The 24542-nt window shown below is 45.2% G+C and overlaps 1 protein-coding gene across 1 annotated transcript in view; it reads left to right on the forward strand.

Moving 5' to 3' along the window:
* The window catches only part of LOC311178179 (guanylate cyclase 2G-like), a gene marked incomplete at both ends in the record, with an annotated part of 35191 nt that extends 10668 nt beyond the window's left edge, over positions 1 to 24523 (forward strand). Inside the window, 14 exons of the mRNA XM_084244554.1 lie at positions 60 to 217; positions 2283 to 2420; positions 5403 to 5486; positions 6266 to 6370; positions 6870 to 6941; positions 12221 to 12389; positions 13695 to 13850; positions 15538 to 15715; positions 17497 to 17637; positions 18854 to 19046; positions 21047 to 21221; positions 22365 to 22463; positions 23595 to 23686; positions 24419 to 24523. Of these exons, the coding sequence (XP_084100680.1) occupies positions 60 to 217; positions 2283 to 2420; positions 5403 to 5486; positions 6266 to 6370; positions 6870 to 6941; positions 12221 to 12389; positions 13695 to 13850; positions 15538 to 15715; positions 17497 to 17637; positions 18854 to 19046; positions 21047 to 21221; positions 22365 to 22463; positions 23595 to 23686; positions 24419 to 24523 (1865 nt within the window). The remainder of the gene's footprint in view (positions 1 to 59; positions 218 to 2282; positions 2421 to 5402; positions 5487 to 6265; positions 6371 to 6869; positions 6942 to 12220; positions 12390 to 13694; positions 13851 to 15537; positions 15716 to 17496; positions 17638 to 18853; positions 19047 to 21046; positions 21222 to 22364; positions 22464 to 23594; positions 23687 to 24418) is intronic.
* Between the last annotated feature and the right edge of the window lie 19 nt (positions 24524 to 24542).

The following is a 24542-nucleotide window of genomic DNA, read 5'->3' on the forward strand; positions in this document are numbered from 1 at the left end:
CCAGTGTGGGCTCTCTCTGTGCCTGGGCAGCCCGTATAATCCTGGTCTCTGCCCTCCAGATGTGGCTGCTGTGATGCTCGCCATAGCCCTCCTGGTTCCTGTGCTGGGAGCCGTCATCATAGGTGTGACTTTAAGGACGCAGAAGGGAAAACTACAGAGGCAAAATAAAGACATCTGGTGGCAAATCAATTACAGTGACATCACCTTTCTACCCCAGGTGAGGTCTCAGGTGGCCTGCTCCTTGCTGGCCATCTGCAGAAGGGACCCTTATGCAGGTGCTCATCGGAGCAGGAGACTGGCTCATTCAGGAAGTGAGAACTTTACAAGGAGTCTCAAGCCCTGAGTTCTGGTTTTGAACCTGTCCCTCCCTTGCTGATTGTCTCTGGGAATGTCATTTCTGTGTTTCATTAGAAGTGACCAGATGTTCTCTATGATGCCCATCAGTCTTTTCCCATGTTGGTGCAGAACCCTTAGATGTTAAATGTTAACATTGCCTCCCAGGGAGCATTTGGTTATTTTCAAAGCCACACTAATACAACAGGGTTCATTTACCCAACACACGTCTTGCACATTTTCTGTAGGCTTAGCAAGCGTATAGGTGCCAGGCGTGGGGATACCCCACAAATGAGTTTCCTTGAGGGAGGCCAACCATTGAGGCAAAGTGAGGCAGAAGCTGTGCAGGAGAGACTGAATATCTGGGCAGGATGAAGTCTTCAGAGAGGAGGTGACATTTTCGAAATATGGGTTGATTGAGGGTAAGCAGGGTGGAAGTAATACAGGGATGTCAGCTTGTAGGCTGGGAGGCATGGTGACTCATATAAGCATGGTATCTGATAAGCACATAATGCACCATTTCAAACAATATGGTGTGGGCTGTCTTTTTGGCCTATTTTAACTTGGCATTTGAAGGGTCCTTTCTTTCCTTTTTTATTTTTTATTTTTGTTATTAATATTAAGCAGTGTAATCTTTGCAAACATATCAGAAGTGCTAGTAAGAAATGCTCTTTACAATAGAAAATAACCTTGGGTTTCTAGATTTCACTGAGGAAAGTGACTTAAGAGTGAATTTTACTTTCACGTCAATATATAAAAAGCACAACTGATATCAATTTTATTATTTTTTTAAAATTTTGTTTTAAAGATCAGTCATTCCAGAATTTCAGGTAATACGTGTGCGGGAGCACATGCTACTCAAGATATTAAGAGAAATACAAGGTATATGATCTCTTGTTGAGTCAGAATCTAAGGACGTGAACAAAGGTATGGATCTGAAACATTTCAAAGCAAAAGAAAAGTATTTGAGGATGTGTTGCTTTTTTTAGAAGCACTAAATTTAGACCAAAGGAAAGAGGTTTGTTCTAATGGACATTTTACTCCTTATAAAGATCAGGGATGCAATATGGGCCAGAAGCAACATTCTTCTCATGTTATGTGTATTCTATGCTGTTCTATTAGCTTTGTTTTTAAAATTGTAGTTGTGGTATTAGTTTTTCTTTTAATGGCATCCTTGCATATAACATTTGTTCAAAAAATGAGCTATCACTTAAAAAAGGAGACTTGAGGGCCTCCCCTGGTGGCGCAGCAGTTGAGCGCTGGGCTGCAAGGCTGCCCGCAGCCTCTGCAACACCAGTTTGATCCCCGGCTGCCGGCGAGGGTCCCACCAAAAAAAAAAAAAAAAAAAAGACTTGACAGGTAGCAGGCTGGAGAGTTTGGGGGGCTTTAACTTGCTAAGACCAGGAGATTGGGGTTCATTAGTGGCTCAATTTCAAATGTCCCTGTGGACTTGGGGGGCTCACTGGCCTGGTCACAGGGTGAGTTTGGTGGGAAAGACTCCTCAGTTCTCCTCCCTTTTCAATGAAAGTAGCTCTGCTTTGATGGACCCCTTACCCGGGATAAGGAAATATGGGGTCCCTCTGCTTTCACAGCATTCTCTAGGTGTTGGGGAGGTCCTGGGGGTATTTATTACACAAGGAGGTGACATGGTTACATGTCCATTTAGGAAAGCCATCTGACCTCGGGTCACATGTCCTAAAAACTTGAATTTAGGTGGTCTGACCCCAGAGCCTTCCCTCTTAGCCATTGCACTGTCTGTGGAACAGATGCAGGAGTGACCCCTGGAGAGTAGACACACGCTTTGGGCCATAGAGATCAGGGTCTCAGTCCTGACTGTCCCATTTATGACTGGGTGCTCTTGGCACTCTTTTACTTCACCTGTAAAATGCAGGTCTCTTCTGGTCTTGGCCCTGCCCCTGAGCACTACCAAATTGTGTCCCGTTTTGCAGGCATCCCAAAGGAGCACCCCTGTGTCAAGAGGGAACAGTAGTAGCTCGTCGAGTGTAATGGTGTCCGGGGATATCAGCTCCTTCGTCAAGAGCCGACAAGAAGGAGAGCTCTTTTATGCCCCAGTAGGGCTTTACCAGGTATGTTGAGGGCAAGATGGCTTCTTGTAGGACTGTGGGTGTTTCTGTCCCACTCTCTGCATGTCCTTTGTCTTACACAGGGCATTCTGAATAGGGAGACATTCTCCAAGTGAGAGTCAAGGTAGTCCTGTGACACCAGGCTGGTGTTTCTCAAGTTTCAATGAACACATGAGTCACCCAGAGGTTGTATTAAAATGCAGGCTCTAGTTCAGTAGATCTGGGGTAGGGCCTGAGACTCTGCATTTCCCCTAAGAAACTCCCAGATGATTCCTAAACTGGCTTCCAGTTTAGACTCAGCTCTGTCCAATATGACTTTCTGGGGGTGGACATATTCTGTACCTCCAAAATAGTGGTCTCATGTGACTATTAAACATTAATGTGAATGAGAAACTGAATTTTTTTTTAAATATTTATTTTTTTGGGGGGTGAAAGGATTCGCCAGAGACAGAATGGGGAACAGAATAGGCAGATTGACTGAAATACACTGCTGAGGGGAGCAGTGGGTGAGTCAGGAGAGGCCTACTGTGCCATGTGGGCCAGCTCCCTGGCGGGCTGGGGACAAAACACGTGCTGCAGTGGCTGTGGACAGCCCTGTAGGTTGCGTCTTAACCCCTTGCGCCACTAGGGAGGCCCCCTGGGAAACTGAATTTTAAACTTGGTATAATTTCTCAGTAATTAAATTTATGTAGCCCCACAGAGCCAATGCTGACCTCACTGGATGGTCAACATGAGTGGGTTTTTGCATGATTGGCACTTTGGATCTGATGAATCAGTTGTGACTAGATGCTTTTACAGTGTAAACAGTGGAAGCTGTTGAATCCTTCAGCACAATCCCTGCCTGCCCTTTCTCATACCACACCCTAGATCATTAGGGCTGCCTACACTTAGCAATGCTTCAGAAATTCAAGTCCCCTGGGGAAAATTATTATGTAAAGGAAAAAAATCATCTATCTTCATTCTGTAATATTCCAGAGAGTAGGGGCAGAAAGTTCCAAGTAAGACAAGAATTATTCCTCACTCTAAGTTGGGTTGGGCAAAGACGGGCACCAAGTCATTCCCTTTGCAACTGAAATTATTTTTCTTCTATTTACTTCAGTTTTGAAGCCACAAAAGCCTCCTGGGATATTACCACTCATAAAATCCTAAGTCCACCTTTCTACAAAACCATACATTATGGTCAACTAGCTATTTGGAGACAGAAGCCAACAAGCCATAGTATATCATTGTTAGTTAATCTTCCTAAAATTGCTTCTGCTTCCCTCCTTCAGACACCTTTGCCAAGTTCCCCACATCTGTTGTCTGCATGGTAGTGTCCAAACTCTTTTTTTTTTTTTTAAGATTTATTTAAAATCTTAAATGCATACAAGAACTAGGGTATAGGCCAGGTGTGTGGGAGGGTGAGAGGATTCACCAGAGACAGAACAGGGAACAGAACAGGCAGACTGACTGAAACACACTGCTGAGGGGAGCAGCTGGCGAGACAGGAGATGTTTGTCCCACCATGTGGGTATCTCGCCGGCTGGCCAGGATTGAACCTGCGCTGCAGAGGCTGCAGACAGCTTCACAGCGCTGTGCTCAATTGCCTGCGCCAGCAGGGGAAGCCCTAGTGTCCAAACTCTTTAACAAGGGACTCAAAACTCTCTACTGCCTAGCTCCAACCTACTTTCAGAAACTTAATTTTTCCTGGCCTAAATCCTACATTCATCCACTCGGTCTTGCTGACGAGACCATGAATGTTTCACTTGCATATGGTGCCATGCCTGTTGCCTCTTTCCACACCCCATCTGGAACCTTCTTATTCAAGGTTTAGCTAAAGGGTCACCTCCTCCAAGAAGCCTTTCCTTCATCCCATGGTCATCACTTCCTGCTTGGCACTCCCAACACAGCCTGTGTCCTCTGCAATTAATCCCAAAAAAAAGTGGCAGCTCACGGGTTGACATATAACTTGTGCTGATGTTCACCTTCTCTTTTGTTAATGGTCTAGCTCTACTTCTATTTTTTTTTTTTAAATTTTTAAGGTTTGTTCGTGCATACAAGAACTGGGATACAGGCCAGATGTGTGGGAGGGTGAAAAGAAAGGATTTACCAGAGACAGAGTGGGGAACAGAACAGGCAGACTGACTGGAATACACTGCTGAGGGGAGCAGCAGGCGAGACAGGAGAGGTCAGCCGTGCCCATGTAGGTATCTCCACAGCAGGCCGGGATCAAACCTGTACTGCAGAGGCTGAGGACAGCTTCACAGCACTGTGCTCAACAGCCTGTGCCACCAGGAAGGCCCTTTTCTTCTATGTTTTTGTGCTTAGTGATTAAGCGACTCTCTAAAAGCAGGTTCAGTAAGTAACAACAAGTAGATAGGCCTCTTAGTGAAGACTTGTGCAGGGCAATGGGTTAACTATGTTACATATTTAACTCATTATCCTTGCGATAACCCTAAGAGATAGGCATGATATGTCATCTCCATTGTACAGATGAAGAAAAGGAGGCTTAGGGAAATGAAATCTCTTGCTTAAGATTATGTAGGTAGGAAGTGGTAAAAATGGACTTTGAGACATGTCTCTGACTCCAGATTTACCCTTATGACCTCAGCTCACTATTATCCTAAAGGATAATGGGACATTACTGTATAACTGAGACAGTGTAGACTGGGAATCAGGTGTTCAAATTCTGGTTATACTACCTACGAATATATGACGTTGGACACATTACCTAATCTCAGTAATTCCACCTGGAAATGTGCTAATCACACCTACGTAGCGGTCACGGTGCCTGCGAACTGAGAGCTTTCATGCTAAGCAGTAACTCAGTGCCTGGCTGGAGCACTGTGTTGCCCCAGGGCCGATGGGGGCAGTGAGGAGCCTGGTGATCCCTTTCAAAGGTGAATTTCTTGCCAGTCTTCCTGTTCCTCTTCCTGGCTCTTTCTGAGTAGGGCTTTTTCTGAATCATTCTGGGTTAAGAACATTCCACTTTGTCTCCGCTTCCAGGGAACCCTTGTGGCTATTCGCTATGTTGGTGACCAAGCAGAAGCCTGGGTTAGGAAGCCATCTGTGCTGCACGAAATCCGATTGGTGAGGTCCCCGCCCCTGGGAGGAGACAAAGTGGGGTTGCCCTCTGCCAACTCCCGGTCCCTACCTGCAAGGAGTGGCCCTCACCCACAAAGAACAGTTGGGAGGCTGCTGGCTTTACCTTGATCCTCCCTTTTCTTTCTCCACTCCCATCACACCCCCTTCCTCGACCCCCCCCCCACACCCCGCCCCCCACACACACACATACTGACAGCCCAGACTTTAAACCTGAGATTCTTTGGTTTGACTCAGGCACCTGAAGCCTGGCATTCCCCCAACTGTGCTTTTTTCTTTAAATTCTTCACGACCTTATTCTGGTTCCTTATCCTTTGTGCCTATGTTGGCTGTTCACCTGCCTTGAACCTGGCCCTGGGAGGGAGTCAGGTTCATCGTGTGTGACTTCTTGCTCCAGACCTACACACTGTCCTGGCCCCTACACTGGCACTGACACCAGGAAGCAGGGTGGGTATGTTTACTGTGACGTGGTTTTTAGTTAATCCCCATGGCGGAGAACTTTGGTCATCCCTTGGGTTTATTTGCTGAATGTACCGGTAAATACAATCTAGAGGTACCTGCCTCCCAGTCTTGCCGTTAATACGTTGTATGATCTTCAATGTGTTACACTACCTCTTGGTCATCAGTTTATGCAGCTGTAAAATGGAATCAGTCACACTTTTTCTTTTGCAGGGTCTCTGTGAGAATTGATTGGAAGTGTGTAAAGCTGCACCCTGGTACAGAAGACATAAAATAATGAGAGCTACTATTACCATTATCCTTTTCAGATGTATGAACTAAGGCATGAAAACATTGTTCCCTTCTTTGGTGTTTGCACAGAACCACCCAATATCTGCATTGTCAGCCAGTATTGCAAAAAAGGGAGTCTTAAGGTAAGTGAAATGCTGAAGCTCACCTAAGGTTTGATGAATGACAGGTAACAGAGAACCTTATTAGTGACTTTCCCCCGTAATCCAAGGAGAGTTCCTTTCTGGACTAATTGCAAGATCTGGATTATCTTGTTGGGCTGCCTGTTGGGGATCAAATTAACAGTGGGGTTGCCAAATGTCAGCTTTCCTTTGTTCTGAGTGCAAACAATCTGAGCTGGGCTTCATGTGCTAAGATGTCACAAGTACATCTGACCTACATTCCGAGGCCCACCCTCGACCCTGGTATGTAACCATGAGCTTTATGTCAGTAATAGTCTCAATATTGAGTCAGGTTATGTATCTTATGGAAGACTTCCAGTTGCTAAACTAAGAGTTCGTTGTCTCAGGTTGTATTTGTTCTGGCTAAAATTCACCCAATGGATTAGAATCAAATCCATTTAACTCGTGAAGCTCACTCTTCTCAAGTTAATAACTGGTGATGTTTTGGATAACTGTTTTTCAGGATGTTTTGAGAAACTCAGATACTGAAATGGACTGGATATTCAAACTCTCATTTGCATATGATATAGTCAATGTGAGTATAACATAAGCTTATTCGAGAACAAATACCGTGGTGTTTATGAGTTGTTCTGTATCTTGGATTAAAGTAAATGAAATCTTTCCTGAATATTTGGTTCCTTCTGAGATCTCCTCTTCAAACAAAAATGATTCCACTTCAATCAGATTTTCCATTTTTTTTCTTCCCTCCCCGATCTTAAGTATTGATAAATACCAAAAGAGTAAAGTATTTTACACTGAAGTTGAAAGGGATGCTAGGTTTACCCAGCAGGAAAGAGCAGGGTGTTTACATTTCATGGTGGAAAATTTTAGCGCAAAGAAAGTCTAATTACTAGCCCATGAAGTGAACTGAGGCCTTGTGGGTGTGAGGGGTGGGGGGATCCCTAAGACTCCCTTCCTTTTCCTCAATCTCTGATTCCTGATCCCCCCAAAATGGGGATTAAAGACAATGACAAACTGTTGATCTAAAAGGTAGACTAAGGATGCAGATCTGAGAAGGGATATGTATATGTACACACACACACATACATACATACATACATACATACATACACACAGGTAGAATCTATTTTTGACAAAGAGGGATGTTGTGGCTGCAAAGAAGAGTAATAATAATAGCTGAAATTCTTTACTTTGGCTCAAATACTTTGTAGCACTTTGTATAATTTGATTTACTTAATTCTCATGACAAAATCTGAGGTAAGCCTCTTCTCATCCCTGCTTCTCTGAGGGGAGACAAGTCAGGTGGGGATGTCAGTGTGGTCCAGCATTTTTAGGCTCTCCTGGCCCTGAGCTAAAACCCAGATGCTCCTTCTAAATCACTGCCTTTGCTTTTACCATCCAAGGGAGTCAAGTTCATGGGGGTGGGTCCAGGTGAAGAAGCCCCTCAGTCTGACACATGGGCAGCAGGGCAAGTGCTGGTCACCCTCCGTCAGTCAACCACAACTCCTCTGCGCAAGACCTTGCCTTGGCTTTGTGAAGGACACAAGGGGAAGCTAAGCTCTGTCCCCTGGAGTTCAGGGCAGGTGCCTCAGGGAGTGACTGGGGCGTTAACTCCTCTTTCTGTACCTCAGCCTCCATCTTGGTTTAATGAATGAGATTGGTCTGATTAACATCAAAGACCTTTCTCCCTCAAGGATTTGATTGCGTTTTGTTTCTAAGTTTGCTGAGTCTTTTTTTCCTTAAGATTTGTTTATTTATGCATAAAAGAGTTGGGGTGTAGGCCAGAGGTATGGGGAGGTGATCAGAGGATTCACCAGAGACAGAGTAGGGAACAGAACAGGCAGATCAATTGAAATACACTGTTGAGGGGAGCAGCGGGCAAAACAAGAGAGGTCTCCTGTGCCATGTGGGTCAGCTCCCTGCCCTGGGATCAAATTTGAGGGGCAGTGACTGCCGATAACTTCATAGTGCTGAGACTTAACTCCTTGCAACACCAGGGAGGCCCACTTTATTGAGTCTTAATGGCTTTATGTGAATTATTTCCTAGTCTTAGTGGGAAGCAGTGGATAGTTACCAATTAAGGTTGACAAACAGAAACTCTGGTGCTTGGGTCTCCATGGACAGCCCTGGCCCCTTGCTATTATTATCTCATAAGTTGCCTTGAGGGTCTGAACCCTGGCCCTGCTGGGTACTGACCAGTGACCTCAACTACCCTGGGCCTCAGGTCCCTGTGTGAAAAATAAAAACAATAGTAGGACCCATCTCACAGGAGTGATATGAGGACTGACGCTTGTAAAATGCTTGGCTCCCAGCCTACTGCATAACATTTTCTTATTTAGTTCCCCCAACAATCCTTGCTATAAGTCTGCACTGACAAAAATGGCAGCCGCCACTTACATACGACTACCGAACATTGGCCATGAGACCCTTCCAGGCTGAGACAAGCTAGATGTGACACTGGATTTGAAAGGCTTAGTAAAAAAGAAATTAAAATATCTCATGAATATTTTTGTGATTACATTTTGGAATGCTAAGATCTTGAACATATTGGGTTAAATAAAATATATCATTAAAAATGAGTTTTACCTGTTTACAAAATTTAAAGGTATGTATGCATGTGGCCTGTATTATGTTTCCATTGGACAATGATCTTCTTCATTAGAAGTTAAGTCCGTTATTAATTTGTCTTGAGCTACAGTCTTTTTTTTTTTTAAAGATCCATTTATTTAAACATACAAGAGCTGGGGTATAGGCCAGAGGTGTAGGGGGTGAGAGGATTCACCAGAGACAGAGTAGGGAGCAGAACAGGTAGACTGACTAAAACACACTGCTGAGGGAGCAGTGGGCGAGACAGGAGAGGTCTGCCTTGCCATGTGGGTTTCTCTCTGGCTGTCTGGGGATCGAACTCATGCTGCAGAGGCTGTGGATTATTTCATTGTGTGGTGTTTAACCCCTTGCTCCACCAGGGAGGCCCTTGAATGACAGTCTTCATATATTAATAGCTACTCAGTTTTTAGGAGGATAACGATGAGCTTTAGCAAAGTGAAGAAAGCTGCCCACTTGATCTGGGGCAGCCTGGGGTTTGGACTCCTTTGTTTCTATTGCCTGAGTTCTTGCCTCTGCCACATATCCTCCTGCCAATCACCATGGAGCACAGATGTGGGATCAGGAAAATCAATGTAACCAGCCAATTGGCAGTGATGAAATTGCTAAAAGCTCGTGCAATCTGGAGCTTACATCACGAAACTCTCAGAGTTCTGTTTGTGACAATGTTTTCTATCATATATTTCTATCAGACAAAAAGACAAGAATAAAAAGAGGTGTGCCATCTCTTAGAAAGGGTTACATACCCACATTGGGGTCTTTGGCAACCTGGTAGAGTGCCCATGGCCCCCAGCTGTCAGGAATGAGCCGCAGCCACCAGAATCAAAAACGTCTCATGTTTGGGGCAGGCCTGGCATTAGCCATGGCAGGGACAGTCGTGCTGAAACGGAGCAGTCTCCTTGAGGTTATAGAGGCCTCCAGCTTGGACACAGGTGTCCCCAAGATTTGAAGCCCAGACTTTGGCCTATTGGAGCCTTGCTGGAGAAATTTCAGAGGCAGCCCCAGGTGGGTGCCTCTAGTTCCGGTTGAGTAGGCTGTGTTTTGGAAATGTGATTCAATGTTCAATCATCTCAAAAACCAAACAAGTCTCATTGATAAAGGAACACTGCCTGCTGATATTGTGGGGGGTGGCAGTGGTGGGGCAGGGAGTGGATAATTCCCTGTTCCTTTCTGCATCAGCCTAATGCCACATGAGTCAGGCTCTTGCTAAAGGGACCCTGACTCAGCCTGTTATCACTGCTGGAGGAAGAGGTGAGTCCTGAGCTGGTGCCTGAGAGGCCCAAGGACCTCTGTCCTGAGGTGCAATAGTCTGTTCAAGAGCCCTCCTTGCCTTCCTCCTTGCTGAAACATTGAGGGCCGGTGCCTGCCCATAGTCCCACCCATGGGTGACTTCTCTCCTCACCCACTTTCTCAGCTGGGTTCAAGAGTCGTTGGAACAAGGCTATTTTTGTATAATTGTGTTAGGAGGAAAACTGTTCTTTGACCCTCTCTCCCCTGGCACCCTCCTGCCAGGGTGCTGGAAACAGAATAATCTAATGGTGTAGACGAAGCTGGGCTTCGAGGTACCCCAGCCTGGGTCCATACCCCAGCTCTGTCCTCTCTCCTTGGGAGTGGTTTAAAGTCCTGAGTTTCTTCATCGTGAAACAGATGAAGTTCTCATTTTCCAAACTGGTCTCTTCTACCCGTCCTCCCCAAATAAGTGCTTCTCTCCTCAACCCCAAGACTTTCTTGCAGCAGCCCCTGGCTGCTGGCTCAGGGAAAGACCTGGCCCCTGACTCAGGGAAAGACCCTCCCGCTCTGTCCTCACCTGGGCCAATGAGAATGACCACCTCACAGTCCCTCCTCACAGATGCTATAGCCCGTGTGAACCCCCTTCCTTAGCAAGCTTTTCAGATCAAGCAGCTCCTCCTGTTCCCGTCATTCTCCACCTTTGGTTTCTTATCACTCATGCCAAGGCTCTTTTTATTTTATTTTATTTATTTATTTAAAGATTTATTTATTTATGTAAGAGCTGGGGTACAGGACAGTGGTGTGGGAGGGTGAGAGAATTCACCAGAGACAGAGTGGGGAGCAGAACAGGCAGACGGACCGAGGACACTGCTGAGGGGAGCAGCGGGCGAGACAGGAGAGGTCTGTGGTGTCATGTGGGTTGTTCCCTGGCTGGCGGGGGATCAAACCCATGCTGCAGAGGCTGTGGACAGTTTCACAGCACAGCGTTCAACCTGTTGCGCCACTGGGGAGGCCCAAGGATCTTTTTATTTCTAAACTTTGCTGGACCTTTTAATGTGCGGTCAAGTTTGGGAATATTGAGGAGAGGTCATCTCAGACTGTCTGGGGTTGGGTTAAAAGGCACAGTTGAAGTCAGTGGGTCTGGGTAGGGCCTGGGATTCCCGGGGATGCTGCTGGTGCTGCTGGTCCCCCGACTGTCCTGGAGAGTCCCCCCTTACAGATGCTAAAGTTGAAGTCTAGGGAGTGATTTGCTCAGAGATACTGTGAGGGGTGAGTCTGGGCTGCAGCACAGGCCTTCAGTTCTAGCGTTCTTTCTGCCCCTTCTTAATAGTGGGGTTGTATTGCCATGTAGTCATAGGTGATGTAACTCCCTACGAACACAGCGGGTGACAGAAGAATTTTTCAACTTTTCTCATTTTATTTCCTTTCTCTTTGAGATACAGAAATAGAACCCAGAAGTGCGTAAAATAGAATACAATATTCTATTATTATAGGGCCGTTATATGTTGGTCAGACAAATAGAATGTAATTCATAGTATCTAGGTAATAAAATAAAATTCTTAATTATGTAGTGCTGCTTCTATATTGTTGATACTCATCATATTTATACACATTTTTCATCATAATTTAGAGTGGGGATTGCCTCTGGGTCATGCGCCCTGTCTGGTTATGACATTTAAGCACCACAGCCATCCTATGAGGTGGGAATTATTTGCGTCTCCACTATGAGGCGAAGACCCAGGTTTATGAGGTAAAGTAACTTACCCTCTACTAAGTGGAGAGCTGGGATTTGAACTTAGGAATCTGACCACTAGACTTTATTTATTTTAAGCAGGTCTTGACTCTATGTCAAGAGGCCAGAGATAATTTCCTCTTTGTGTGTCCCTGCCCAGGCTGAGTCCATGAACCTGGGACTGTGTTAGTGACTCTTGGGTAAGTGGTCCCGGGTCTTTTTGTCTGTCTGTCCCTTTATCTTTCTGTTTCCATGAAGCTTTCATTTGCTCATTTCCACTCTTCTAGGGCATGCTGTTCCTCCACAGGAGCTCGCTGGGTTCCCATGGTAACCTGAAGCCTTCCAACTGCCTGGTGGACGGTCGGATGCAGGTGAAGCTGTCAGGATTTGGGCTGTGGGAACTCAAGTACGGCCAGACATACAGAACATACCAGGAGAAATCCTTGGACCACACGGGTAACCACTGGCAGATCGTGTACCCCCTGTTGGCAGTGTGATAAGGGGGTTCCTTAATCCCAGTTCTCTTGTGCTTGCTTGCACAAGTATTTGCAGGCAGGCTTCCTCTGGAGCTGATGGTTTGTGGTGGTTCTGTTGCCCCAAGTAGTCAGGGAAAAACAGCCCAGTGGTGGCATGACTCCATGGTGTGAGTTAGAATGGGTTCTCCTGGCTCGGCTGGGCCCTTCTCTGTGGTCCTCTGGGTCCCTGGTGTCTTCATGCCCTGTTCTCAGTGCAGGATGTACCAATTTCCAGGGACTTTAAAGATGAAGAGTTCGATGGTTCCCCATCCTCTGTGTGATCCAGTGTCACTTGAGAAGCTTTTAAACTTATGTAGTGGCTGGGCCCTCCCTTATGTCATGGGAATCAGAATATCTGAAATAGAGTCTGCGCATCTGTATTGCTTTTAAAAAGCCCCACGGGATTCTGATTCTGACACCATCCCCTGGCATCCAACCCTCCTTTCATAGGAGTCCATGGAGGCTTGGAGACTCATCCAACTTGTCGAGTTAATGGGATGCTCTCAGCTCTCCCCTTGTGTATTCTGGCCCTCAGTACCCTCAGTCCTGAACTGTCTGTGGCCTGTTGCCAGCTGCTCTGCTTTGCATGTGGGGAAGTTTCCACGACCTGAGACAGGATAGTGTCTCATGGGAAAAGACATGGGGAAGTTCTGAAAACCTGCCTGTAGCCACTCCTACGACCCATCTTCCAATATATTTTCCTTCAGTGATATAAACATATGAAACACACTGCAAAAGAAAAAGTAGGTGTGTGTAATATCCAGAATAGACAAATCTATAGAGACAGAAGGCAGATCGGTGATCGCCTGGGGTGGAAATGGTGGGGGGAATGGAGCAACTGCTTAATGGGTATGAGCTTTTACTTTGTGTGAAGGTTCTGGAACTAGAGAGGAGTGGTTCAACATTTTGAAGACCTACATGCCACCCAGTTTGACTGTAAAGTGGTTCATTTTGTATTCTATGACTTGTACGTCAAGAAACTATTTTTTAAAAAGAGGTAAATAAAGAAAGGGACAAGGAGATGAAAACTTGAATTGCACAGCCATACTTAACGCGGAAATGAGCCCTCGCACACCCTTCCTGGGTGTTCTCTCTGTGCTCACATGGGCAGGTTGCTCTGGAAGTCAGTTTCCGCCATGCTGACTTCTCAGAGGGCAGGATCCCACTTTTCCTATGCTCCCCTGAGAAAGAAGGGGTGCCACCCGCGGCTCTCACATCCATCATAACCACACCTGTTGCTTTGCAGAGCTCTACTGGACAGCCCCAGAGCTGCTGAGGCTCCCAGAGGCACCCTGGTCAGGCACCCCAAAGGGAGACGTTTACAGCTTCGCCATTCTGATGAGGGACCTCCTCCATCACCCCGGCCCCGGGCCTTTTGAGCATCTCAATGAGAGACCAGATGGTAAATAACGCATCTCCCTTGGCTGGCTCTGGTCAGCTGGGTTGGCTTTCAAATGTTTATTTTTATAAATTGCTGTGGGAAATGCTTAATAAGGTACACTTTCTTCCATTCTTTTAAAAATTCATGTTCTTTTTCAAATTAGAAAATGAATTGAAGGAACTCAGAATTATATAATTTTTACTTTTTAATAGCAACCAGCACGATCATATTAGAAAATGAACCTGATCACGTCACTTCCTACATTCTCCCCTGGCTTCCGCTTTGGGAAGTATAAACGAAGTCCTTCCATGGCCTTCAAGACCCCACAGGCCTTTCATGGAATCTCTGTGACTGCCTGTGTTTATGTCTTAGGGCTGCCTTCACAAATGACCACAAAATTTGATGGCTTGAACAATGAAATTTATTCTCTCACTGTTTTGGAGGCTAGAAGTCAATACTTTCCCCTCATTCACTTTAGCGAGATTATGTCACAGATCTGTAAAACAGATTCTTTCCTCACTGCCTGCATTCCGTCTTTGAGTTGTCCAGTCTCCCAACTGATATCTTTTAACATTTGCATTCCTAAGTTTCTCTTTTCGTGCTGTAAAGTTCTGTGGGTTTTGGTAATGTAGTGGCATGTATCCACTGTGATAGTATCATACAGAATAACTTCCTTACCTTAAAAAGCATGCTGATATTTTCACATTTTGGACTCTAATTCCTGGTAGCCTTTGATCTGTTGGGGGGGCCTCCATAATTTTGCCTTTTCCAGAAAGTCAATATAAACATAATGATCCAATATATAGCCTTTTCATACTGGCTTCTTTTTTTTTTTTTTTAAGAATTATTTATTTATTTATATAATCACTGGGTACAGTCAGAAGAGCAGGAGGGTGAGAGAATTCACCAGAGCCAGAGCGGGGAACAGAACAGGCAGACTGACGAAGAAATACACTGCTGAGGGGAGCAGCGGGCGCGGCAGGAGAGGTCTGTCACGCCATATGGGACCCTCGCCTATGGCCGGGGATCGAACCGGCACTAAAGAGGCTGCGGGCAGCTTCGCAAACCAGCGCTTAACCACTGTGCCACCAGAGGAGGCCCATATACTGGCTTCTTATATTTAGTAATAAGCAGATAAGATTCATTCACATTTTTGCTCACCCATAATTTTTATATCAACACATGTATACCTTATTCTTAAAATGTCATTCCTTTTATAAAACCTGGTTAAGCAGAATATTTAATAAATATTGGTAGAAGCCAATGAGGAAGTGAAGGTAGGTTGATAAAGCTAGACAGAGAGGCAGGGCATGATGCTAACATTTATTATTTGTTAAAATAACTTTCATACAATACATTATAAGGAATGTAATTTGCATAAAGGCATTTTGGGGATTTCTAACATCAGATGCTTATATACTCCTAAAATCATATAGTGATATATTTCAAGAAAAGTGCTTTTAGAAACAACTTATCTTACAGTCAGATTAATTAGCAGGTACTTAAATGTTTTGCATTAGTATTATCCATTTTCCAGAAGGGTTCAGAATATTTTCATTAAAATACTCAGATTTCTCTGAGATTTCAATGGGTTCAATTTACTTAAAAATTCAATTTACAAATTTAAAAGTACATTTGTTATGTATGAATTATGATAAACAGCACAAAGTTCAGACATTTGGCCATCTGAACCCAAAATGAATTTCAGAAATCATCAGACAAATCAAAGACCCGGCAGCATCAGTTCCACTTCGACCTTCCCTGGCAGAGGAGAAGGGCAATGAAAAGTTCATGGTCATGGTAAGGGCATGTTGGGATGAATCTCCAGAGAAAAGGCCTACTTTCCTTTCCATCAAGAAAATTTTACGAGATGTCAGTCCCAAAGGGTGAGTTAAATGTGCAGCAGAAATTTCCTCTTAATCATTTAACTACTGACATTTAAAATCACATGGCTATGATTGGCCCTGTATGGCTCACTCCATCCATCCATCCATCCATCCATCCATCCATCCATCCATCCATCCATCCATCCATCTATACATCCATCCATCCATCCATCCATCCATCCATCCATCCATCCATCCATCCATCCATCTATACATCCACCCACCAACCTACCTACCCCATCCATCCATCCATCCATCCATCCATCCATCCATCCATCCATCCATCCATCTATCATCATTTTTTTTCTCCTTTAATTCCTACCACATGCAAAGTACTATGCTACATGAGTGTAAGTCCTCTACTTCATAAATGTTACAAAAATGGATCAGACATTAATACTTTCATTGTTTGCCTTTGTCTATTTCATCCAGAACTAATCAATCAAGGTCCTCTTTCCCAGGGAGTTTTGACATGTCCTTAGAATATTTGTTAAACCAGCATTCCAAGGATCATAACTAATTAATTGGGGTATGACTGGGAAGAAATTAATTGGGAAATTATTCACCAACTTTAAAGTAAGTTATTAAATTATTCCTTTCCTGCCTCTCAAGCAATTTTTTCTTTTTTTTTAAGATTTATTTTATTTTTATGCATACAAGAGCTGAGGTACAGGCCAGAAGTGCAGGGGTGTGAGAAGATTCACCAGAGACAAAGTGGGGAACAGAATAGGCAGACTGACTGAAATACACTGCTGAGAGAGCAGCAGGCGAGTCAGGAGAGGTCTGCTGTGTCATAAGGGTTGCTCCCTGGCCCGGGATCAAACTTGTGCTGCAATTAGCTTCATAGGTTGCGTCTAAACCCCTTGTGCCACCAGGGAGGCCCTCAAGCAATTTTTTCAATAGTAGCTTGCTTGACCTCAGAATCACTGTATCATTTTTAGGTGCTTTGAACATAAGAAGGCACAGCCATTGGGAAATAGCTTAAGTTAGTAGAAGTAGCGCTATGGTGGGATTCAGGCATCTACTCCTCATTTGGCTGTTTGCTTATTCATTATTAGCCAACAGCCCTGTATTCTGCATTTTCCATCTATCCATGAAAATAGTCAAAATAGTTTTAAATGGTATGTTTCAGTTCAGTTGATATGTCATGACATTTTTACTCACAAAATGTGGTCCCCAAATATTAAGTCTATTTTCTAGATGAGCCTCAGAGAGAGGAGGAATTTCAATGGTTTCTCTGAAGACGCTTCTAAAACAAGATCCTATGGGATCTAGAAATGCCCCTTAAATCTGTCACCTGAAAAGAAAACACCAGTATTGTCATTGAAAAGATGACATTGACCCATCCTGAAATGTAAATTTTTGATTGACCATTACAATGGCATGGAGCACTGTTGGGAAGTGGGGAAGTGCCAGTGAAAACCACCATTTGTTGGGCATGTAGGGGGTGCCAGTCTTAGCCCTAGCTTCTTTGTGGCTGTCACCTCCCTGAATCCTCAGAACAAACTGGTAAGATATATGTTATTGATATTATCCTTTTCCATTTGAAATAAACCGAGGCTCTGAGAAATGAAGGGAGTGCTTAAGAGCACAGAATTGGTAAACAGCAGGCTCTGCCCTGCTACATGGCCTCATAGCCATTGTCCTTTCACTGCTGTCCACGGGCAACCCTTAGGTAGGAAACCTTAGGGGCAAGCCATGTTTTCTTGGAACGTGTCGTTGGAAGTTGTGTCCTAAATTTCTGGGAAAAAGACTAAGTTAATGCCTGGGTTCTTTTAAAGCCATGTGAATATACTAGACAGCATGGTGAGCAAGCTGGAAGTATATGCCAATCACCTGGAGGAGGTGGTGGAGGACAGGACCAGACAGCTGATGGCAGAGAAGAGGAAGGTGGATAAGCTTCTGTCCACAATGCTGCCCAGGTATTCCAAAGCACTGGGGACCTTGACGAAGGAAGCTGGACAAACATCATCACTATCGAAGAGGCCTTCCGTGGAGAATGTATTTCCTTTGTTCTTTTTCTGAGGGAATATCAGCTTCATTTCAAACGGATTTGGTGTGGAATTTGGCACACTGGTTGCAGGAGATAAAGGCAATAGTCCCCATCTGAGCAGAGGATGCATGCATGGAATGCTGTGGATGCACCTACAGGAGAGCAGCCACTAGATAGCGCTCTAGCTTCATGAGCCCAACTCTGGCCCAATTACCTTCCCAGTATTTCTAATTGTATGCAAAAAACTCTTGCACAATGCACTATTTACCTTTGTCTCCAGATTCAAAACAACTTCATTTTGTTTCTGTTTTCGCCTGTGCACTCCTTAAACAAAAGGCGGTCACTTAATTTGCTGTTGAAATCCCTTTTAATAAAAGAAGCAGAGTTGGGTAGATTGAAGCAAAAATATTGATTTGTGGGTTGGTGAATACCCACATTTACTTCCACATCTGACAACAGAATCTTTACAATCAAACTCTGTAACTAACAGGAGGACATGAGATGGCCTAGAAAGGAAATCCTTGGAAAGCCATTTATTTGAATTGTTCCTCCCTATTCTCCCAATGTATACCCACCAATTTAAATAGCTCCTTAAGCAGACTAGGAAAATGTGGCATATATACATAATGAATAATACTACTCATCTGTAAAAAAGAAAAAAATGGTGAACTCTTGACCCTCATGATAACACGGATGGAAACAGAGGGGAGAATGCTAAGTGAAATAATTCAGAAGGAGAAAGACAAATACAGATGGTGTCACTTATATGTGGAATAGAGAGAAGCAAAAGAAAGGATCAGACAAAATCAAACCAATAAGAAACCCTAGAAATCTCACTGTAGAGTTGAGGCTACAAGGTGGGGGGATGGAGGGGGTTAAAAGGGGTGGGGGTACAAAGGATCATGGTGGAGGTGAATCACACATAGTGGCATAAACCAAAGTTACTCCAATAAAAAAATACAAAAGAAAATATCTCCTTAGAGAACATGCAAGCAGAGAAGTGGGCCACCAAAGAATCCCCCTAGATGATGGATTTTGTTAAGCAAAACCTATCCTGATGGAACATCAGGGTCTCCCAGGATGACTTTGCAGGAGAGCGTGTGAACAAGACGCTGTTTAAAAACTGCTGTCTTCTCCAATTGCAGCTTCATCGGAGAACAACTCATAGCGGGAAGGTCTGTGGAGCCGGAGCATTTTGAGTCTGTGACCATCTTTTTCTCTGACATTGTTGGATTCACAAAACTATGTTCTCTCAGTTCCCCTTTGCAAGTTGTGAAGCTCCTGAATGATCTGTACAGCTTATTCGATCACATCATTGAGCCCTATGATGTATATAAGGTGAGGCTCCTGGCCCCTGGGTGGTGAGAGCCCACGTTTCCCGGCTGGCTGTCCCCTGGCATGATCAAGGATGCCCAGATGTCAGCCAGGAGGAAGGCTCTCTTTCGGGCTGGCAGCTATCCCAATTCATGGCAGAAACTCAATATTTTATCCCTGTTTATTTTCTTGGAAAAGAGCTTGATTAATCACAGGTGTTTGTGCTTGTCAAGACTCATCCCGTTGCCTTCCATTATTTGTATCTCACAGTAAATGTATTTCTAAGAGGCACTGGCCTTCTGCTGGCAGATTCCTCCAGTTCCCTCCTGAATATATTTATTTCTAATTCTAAGAGGCTCCTATACATTCTCCTTTAAGGTCATCTTTGGATCATGTGTGAGTGTCACTCCTGTGACAATTCAGGTGAACACAGACCTAGTTTAGACTATCAGGTAAAGGTGAGATAACCCCTGTCTGCCTGGTGCTGCTCTGGGGACAGATGAATGTGGTTGACAAGAGTGAAAAACAATTTTGGGGGAGGATAGGAAAAGTTAATACTTCGACTTCATTCATGTGGGGATGATAATGATGGCTGTTTTATCTGCTTTCTGGTTTTCTAATGAGTACATGTGCCCATGTCAACACACACCCAGCGGCCAGCTGCAGGTGCACCATTGCTGACCATGATTGTAGGGTTGGGGTAGGGAGAATTGGGGGGACAGTATTGTCCCCAGTGGTTATCCTCCAGCCTTCCCCACAGATGTCATCTCTGTTCAGGGTGAACGAAAGGATGGTACAGATAATCTTAAGAGCAGATCACACACACCCAATAAAAGTGGATACTCTTCTGCTTAGGAGGGCAGCCTCTAGGAAATCCTCTGAGTATTGTCTTTTCAGTTATGTTTTGCATGAGCAACTGCTAAAATTAGTTTTATTCCTAAAGGATGTGTTCATGTGTGGGGAGAGGTAGGTTAGGAGAAGTTAGACTTGGGTGCCAGTTGACTTGGGGGTCACCAGGAGACAGAAGTGTTCTCACTGCCTGGCTAGTGCCTGAAATCCCACTTGGACCACATCACCTTTGGATTCTGCTAAAATGCAATGTATCTGGAAAGGGCTGTAACTTTGAACTTACACTTACTGTGTATCCTCTATTGTAAATGAAGGGTCTAAGAGATGATTTTATTAAGAGGGTGAGAGGGCCTCCCCGGTGGCGCAGCGGTTGAGCGCTGGGTTGCGAAGCTGCCTGCGGCCTCTGCGACGCCGGTTCGATCCCCGGCTGCTCCCCGGCCACCGGAGGAGGATCCCACATGGTGCGCAGACCTCTCCTGCCACCCGCTGCTCCCCTCAGCAGTGTACTTCAGTCCCTCTGCCTGCTCTGCTCCCCACTCTGGCTCTGGTGAATTCTCTCACCCTCCCGCGCTTCTGACTGTACCCAGCGCATGTATAAACAAAAAAAACAAACAAACAAATATAATAAATAAATAAAAACATGCCTCTATAAAAAAAAAAAAAAAAAAAAAAAAAAAAAAAAAAAAAAAAAAAAGAGGGTGAGAGAGAAGGTGACAGATTGGCGGGTCCATTCATGCATCTGTTGGTATAAACACACTTATTTTCTAAAATGCATACATCTTTGTAAATGGATATAAGAGCCTTTGTGGGCGTGAGGACATCAGGTTGACTAAAATGGATTTCACTTGATGGGTCCATGGGGCCCATCAGGATTTACCCACGAGGACACCCCAACAAGATGCCTAACTGGTTTGAGCAGGAAGCAAGACTCTGCTACTATGAAATTTCAGGGAGGAAGCAGAGTGTTTGAGGAGCAGGACTGAGGGAAGCAATTTTTGTGGAAGAACCAGGACAGGAAATGCTGGTTCTTGGATAAAGTGGAGGTCAGGGAGTTGACCCTTCAAAAGTGTGGGCTCAAACTTGGAGTCAGTCATGAGGGGCCTTGGTGCCTGACCCAACTCCCACCTGGGCCTCCCTCATGGAGAACACAAGCCCCTTTGTTGCTTTATCTTCAGGTTGAAACCATTGGGGACGCATACATGGTGGCCAGTGGGCTTCCCATCCGCAACGGCATGCGGCACGTGGACGAGATCGCCACCATGTCCCTGCACATCCTCAGTGCAGTTGTCCACTTCCAGATCGGGCACATGCCTGAGGAGAAACTCAAGCTCCGGATTGGCCTCCACACAGGTACACAGCACCATGAAGGTGGCCTTCTTGTCCAGGTGTGGAGGCAGGATTTCTGGATTCAAGCCCTAGATATGAGCCTTTGAGGTGCCTGAAGTGAAATAGTAACATGTCCAGGGGAATAAAAGGTTGAATTGACTTTGCAGGTATTTTCCAGTTAAGCAGATTGTTAGCAACAAGGATACCCCAAGACTCCAAGGCGTGGACCCAAAAATATGGAGAAGACCAAAGATTGGACATTAATACTGGGCTGCCTTTCCCCACACCTCGGTGTCAGTGCCCTTTGCTCTGTTCTGGTTTGGTCAAGTCCATGGTTGTAAGCCTGTGCAGATGCGACCTGCACTTGGTTTAATATTATGCTGTCACTGTCTTGAAACTCTTAGTATGTTTTGAATGAGGGGACCCCTCATTTTCATTTTGCACGGCGCCCTGCAAATGAAGTACTAGCTGGTTCTGTTCCCACTTATTCTCCAAAGCTCACCCAAACTAAAACCTGAACCTGCATCAGAATGAATGGCTCCCAGGTCGGTGGCTTGTTTACGTCTCTAGTGCATGAATAGCACTGTCCTTAGTTTCTGTCTCACTTCAGATTGTTGTAACAGGATACCATGGACTGGGAGGCTTAAGCAGTACACGTGTATTTTCCCACAGTTCTGGAGGCTGGAAGTCCCAGGTCAGCGTTCCAGCATGATGGGGTTCTGGCAAGAGCCCTCTTGCTGGCTTACAGACATCTACCTTCCAGCTGTGTCCTGATTATAAGAGGTGCAGGGAGGAGAGAGAGAGAGAGTTGGTGTCTTTCTTATTTGAAGGGCACTAATCCCATCCGGAGATCCCTACCAACACGGCCTCATCTGAACCTAATCATCTCTCCACGGCCCCACGTCTTACCACCATCCTTTGAGGGTTGGGGCTTCAGCACATGAGTGTGCAGGGAGGATGAAACAGGCATTCAGCCCATAAGGTAGTTATGTTTATGAGTTCTAGAGGGCAGCTCTTTGTAAACCCTAAGATCTATTGCCAAGCTTTGCCCCAAGAGGGCACTTAACAAATATTTGTTGAATTGCATTTGTTGATTTAATTTGCATCATGCACTTGGGCCCTTGGGTGATGCAGACTGCCTGTGCCCTTCTGTTTTTCCCCTGGCAGGCCCAGTGGTGGCTGGTGTGGTGGGCACCACCATGCCCAGATACTGTCTGTTTGGAGACACTGTGAACATGGCATCCAGAATGGAAAGCAGCAGTTTGCGTGGGTATCATTTCCGGCACTTTGCAAACACCTCTCTGCTGTGAGTCCCTTGTCCCCTGTCATTAACCAGAGGGTATTTTTAGAGGACCCATTTGCATTTGTCAACTGTTTTCCATTTAGAGGATAAGATCATTATCCACTTCAGATGACACTGGTCATAAAATCTACAGACAGGTGTTCACTGTGCTCTCCATGGAGTTGTGTAAACACATACAACTTTCTCCTTCAGACATTCCATTCTGGACAGGCACACAACATATAAGACCATTTAAATGAAGAGAAGTTGACAGACTTCTATGGTCTGTAGCAACTACTTAATGTTGTCATTGTAGTTTGGAAGCAGCCACAGACAATATGTCATTGAATGGGCATGGCCATGTCAATAAAACTTTATTCACAAACACAGGTTGTGGGCTGCATTTGCCCTATGGGTAGTAATTTGCCCATTCCTGATGTATAATGCAGTTTGGGTGCTGCAGAAGAAATCTATGACCAGGAATGCACAGAACACCGTATTCTTTTGTTTTATAGTAACCTGATTGTATTGACTATTGCTAGATGCATAAATGTCATTTAACTAGCTGGGAAAAAGAATTAGTGATTCAAATTTTGAAGAGTTTAGGCTGGCATTCTTTTGCCTTTGTAAATTTCCTACAATATATGAAAACATGAAAGTAACATTCCCTCTCTCAAACACAGATTTAACCTCTTTAGCTTCTAAGTAAAGATGCTAAGGATATATTTTAGAGGTTGAACTGCTTAGTTTGGCTCCAGAGCTGACTCTCTTTGCAGCTCTGGTTACAAACAACATTTTCCATGACATGTACCAGCTCTAGTACCACCCCAGGAAGCCCACAGAGCCCAGTGGACCTCCACACCTGGGGATGCCAACTTTTGTCTGGGGTCCGTTCTATCTTCTGCTTCTGAGCTGAACATGACAGAGCTTGGCCCACACAGCAGTGTCTGAGCAACACTGGGTGGTTGGGGGTCACTGCCCAAGCTCGGAGTGAGATGTCCTTGCATGTTGAGAATTTGAGCAGTGTAGATACCCCTCTCCAGCAGCCCCTGCCCTACTGAGGCCGATGGCAAGTGAGCCCAAGCATTCACTAGGCACTAACTGGTTTATGGCAGCTCTCCGGATTCACGTTTCTCAGAGCACCGCAGGAGACCTGCTGGCCTCTGGAAGGTATGATTTGCAAAAGAGAGGCACCATTCTAGTCAAGGTAAGACTGGGTCAACTGTACCCCCTCTCCCGCCCCATTTGGGTCTCTGATGGAGATTCTGAGAACTGACAGGATGAGTGAATTTCCAGGCTGTGGTGCATGGAGACCATCCAGGCCCAGGCAGAGGCTTTGTGAATGCTTTGTCTTCTTTTTGCCACAAAGGGCCTCCTGGCTTCCATGTGAACACCCTGTCTGGTCTCCTGCACAAAGCAACCACAGAGATGGCCCAGGAATCACAGTGCCTTCCTCTCCCCCATGTCCCTTCTCTCGAGTCTGAGGGCTTGGGTGGGGAGTAAGAAGCCCACTTGTTTGAAAGTACTGGGATCTCATCTCTGTCCATTTAAGTATCCCTTTGCTTGCCCTCTGCCTTGTCCCTTTGCTCAGCCTGTCAGCCTGCCACTGAAATGTACATTCTCATCTTTCTGTTAAGCACTGGCCTTTTTGGGTGTGGGAGTTGGGAGCTCCTCTTGAGAGGTCATGATGGGAATGGTGGGCGGTCACCAGGACAAAGGTGATCTCTGTGAACTGGCTCTCGCCTCTTAGCCCGCAGATCACAGTCCATCATGACTTCACCGACTATCAGCAAAGTCAGGGAAATTGGCCTTTTCCACCCCGAGGCAGCCCCTATATGGCTGCAAATACTTCTTAATTAGCAAGCAAGGGAGTCAGAGCTGTCTTCTCAGAGGCCACTTCAGCCTCTTCCCGGGATTGAATTTCCTTAGTCTCCCACAGGGCAAAGGCAAACAAACAACTTTCTGGTTGAGAGGCAAGGAAGGCTTCACTATTCCACTCCCTGCATTTACTGAGGAGGAAGATAAAGTCCCAGAAATCTTCTGAGGTGAGTATTTTCTTTAAA

The sequence above is a fragment of the Talpa europaea genome (genome assembly GCF_964194135.1).
Source record: "Talpa europaea genome assembly, chromosome: 10".
Taxonomy (NCBI): Eukaryota; Metazoa; Chordata; class Mammalia; order Eulipotyphla; family Talpidae; genus Talpa; species Talpa europaea.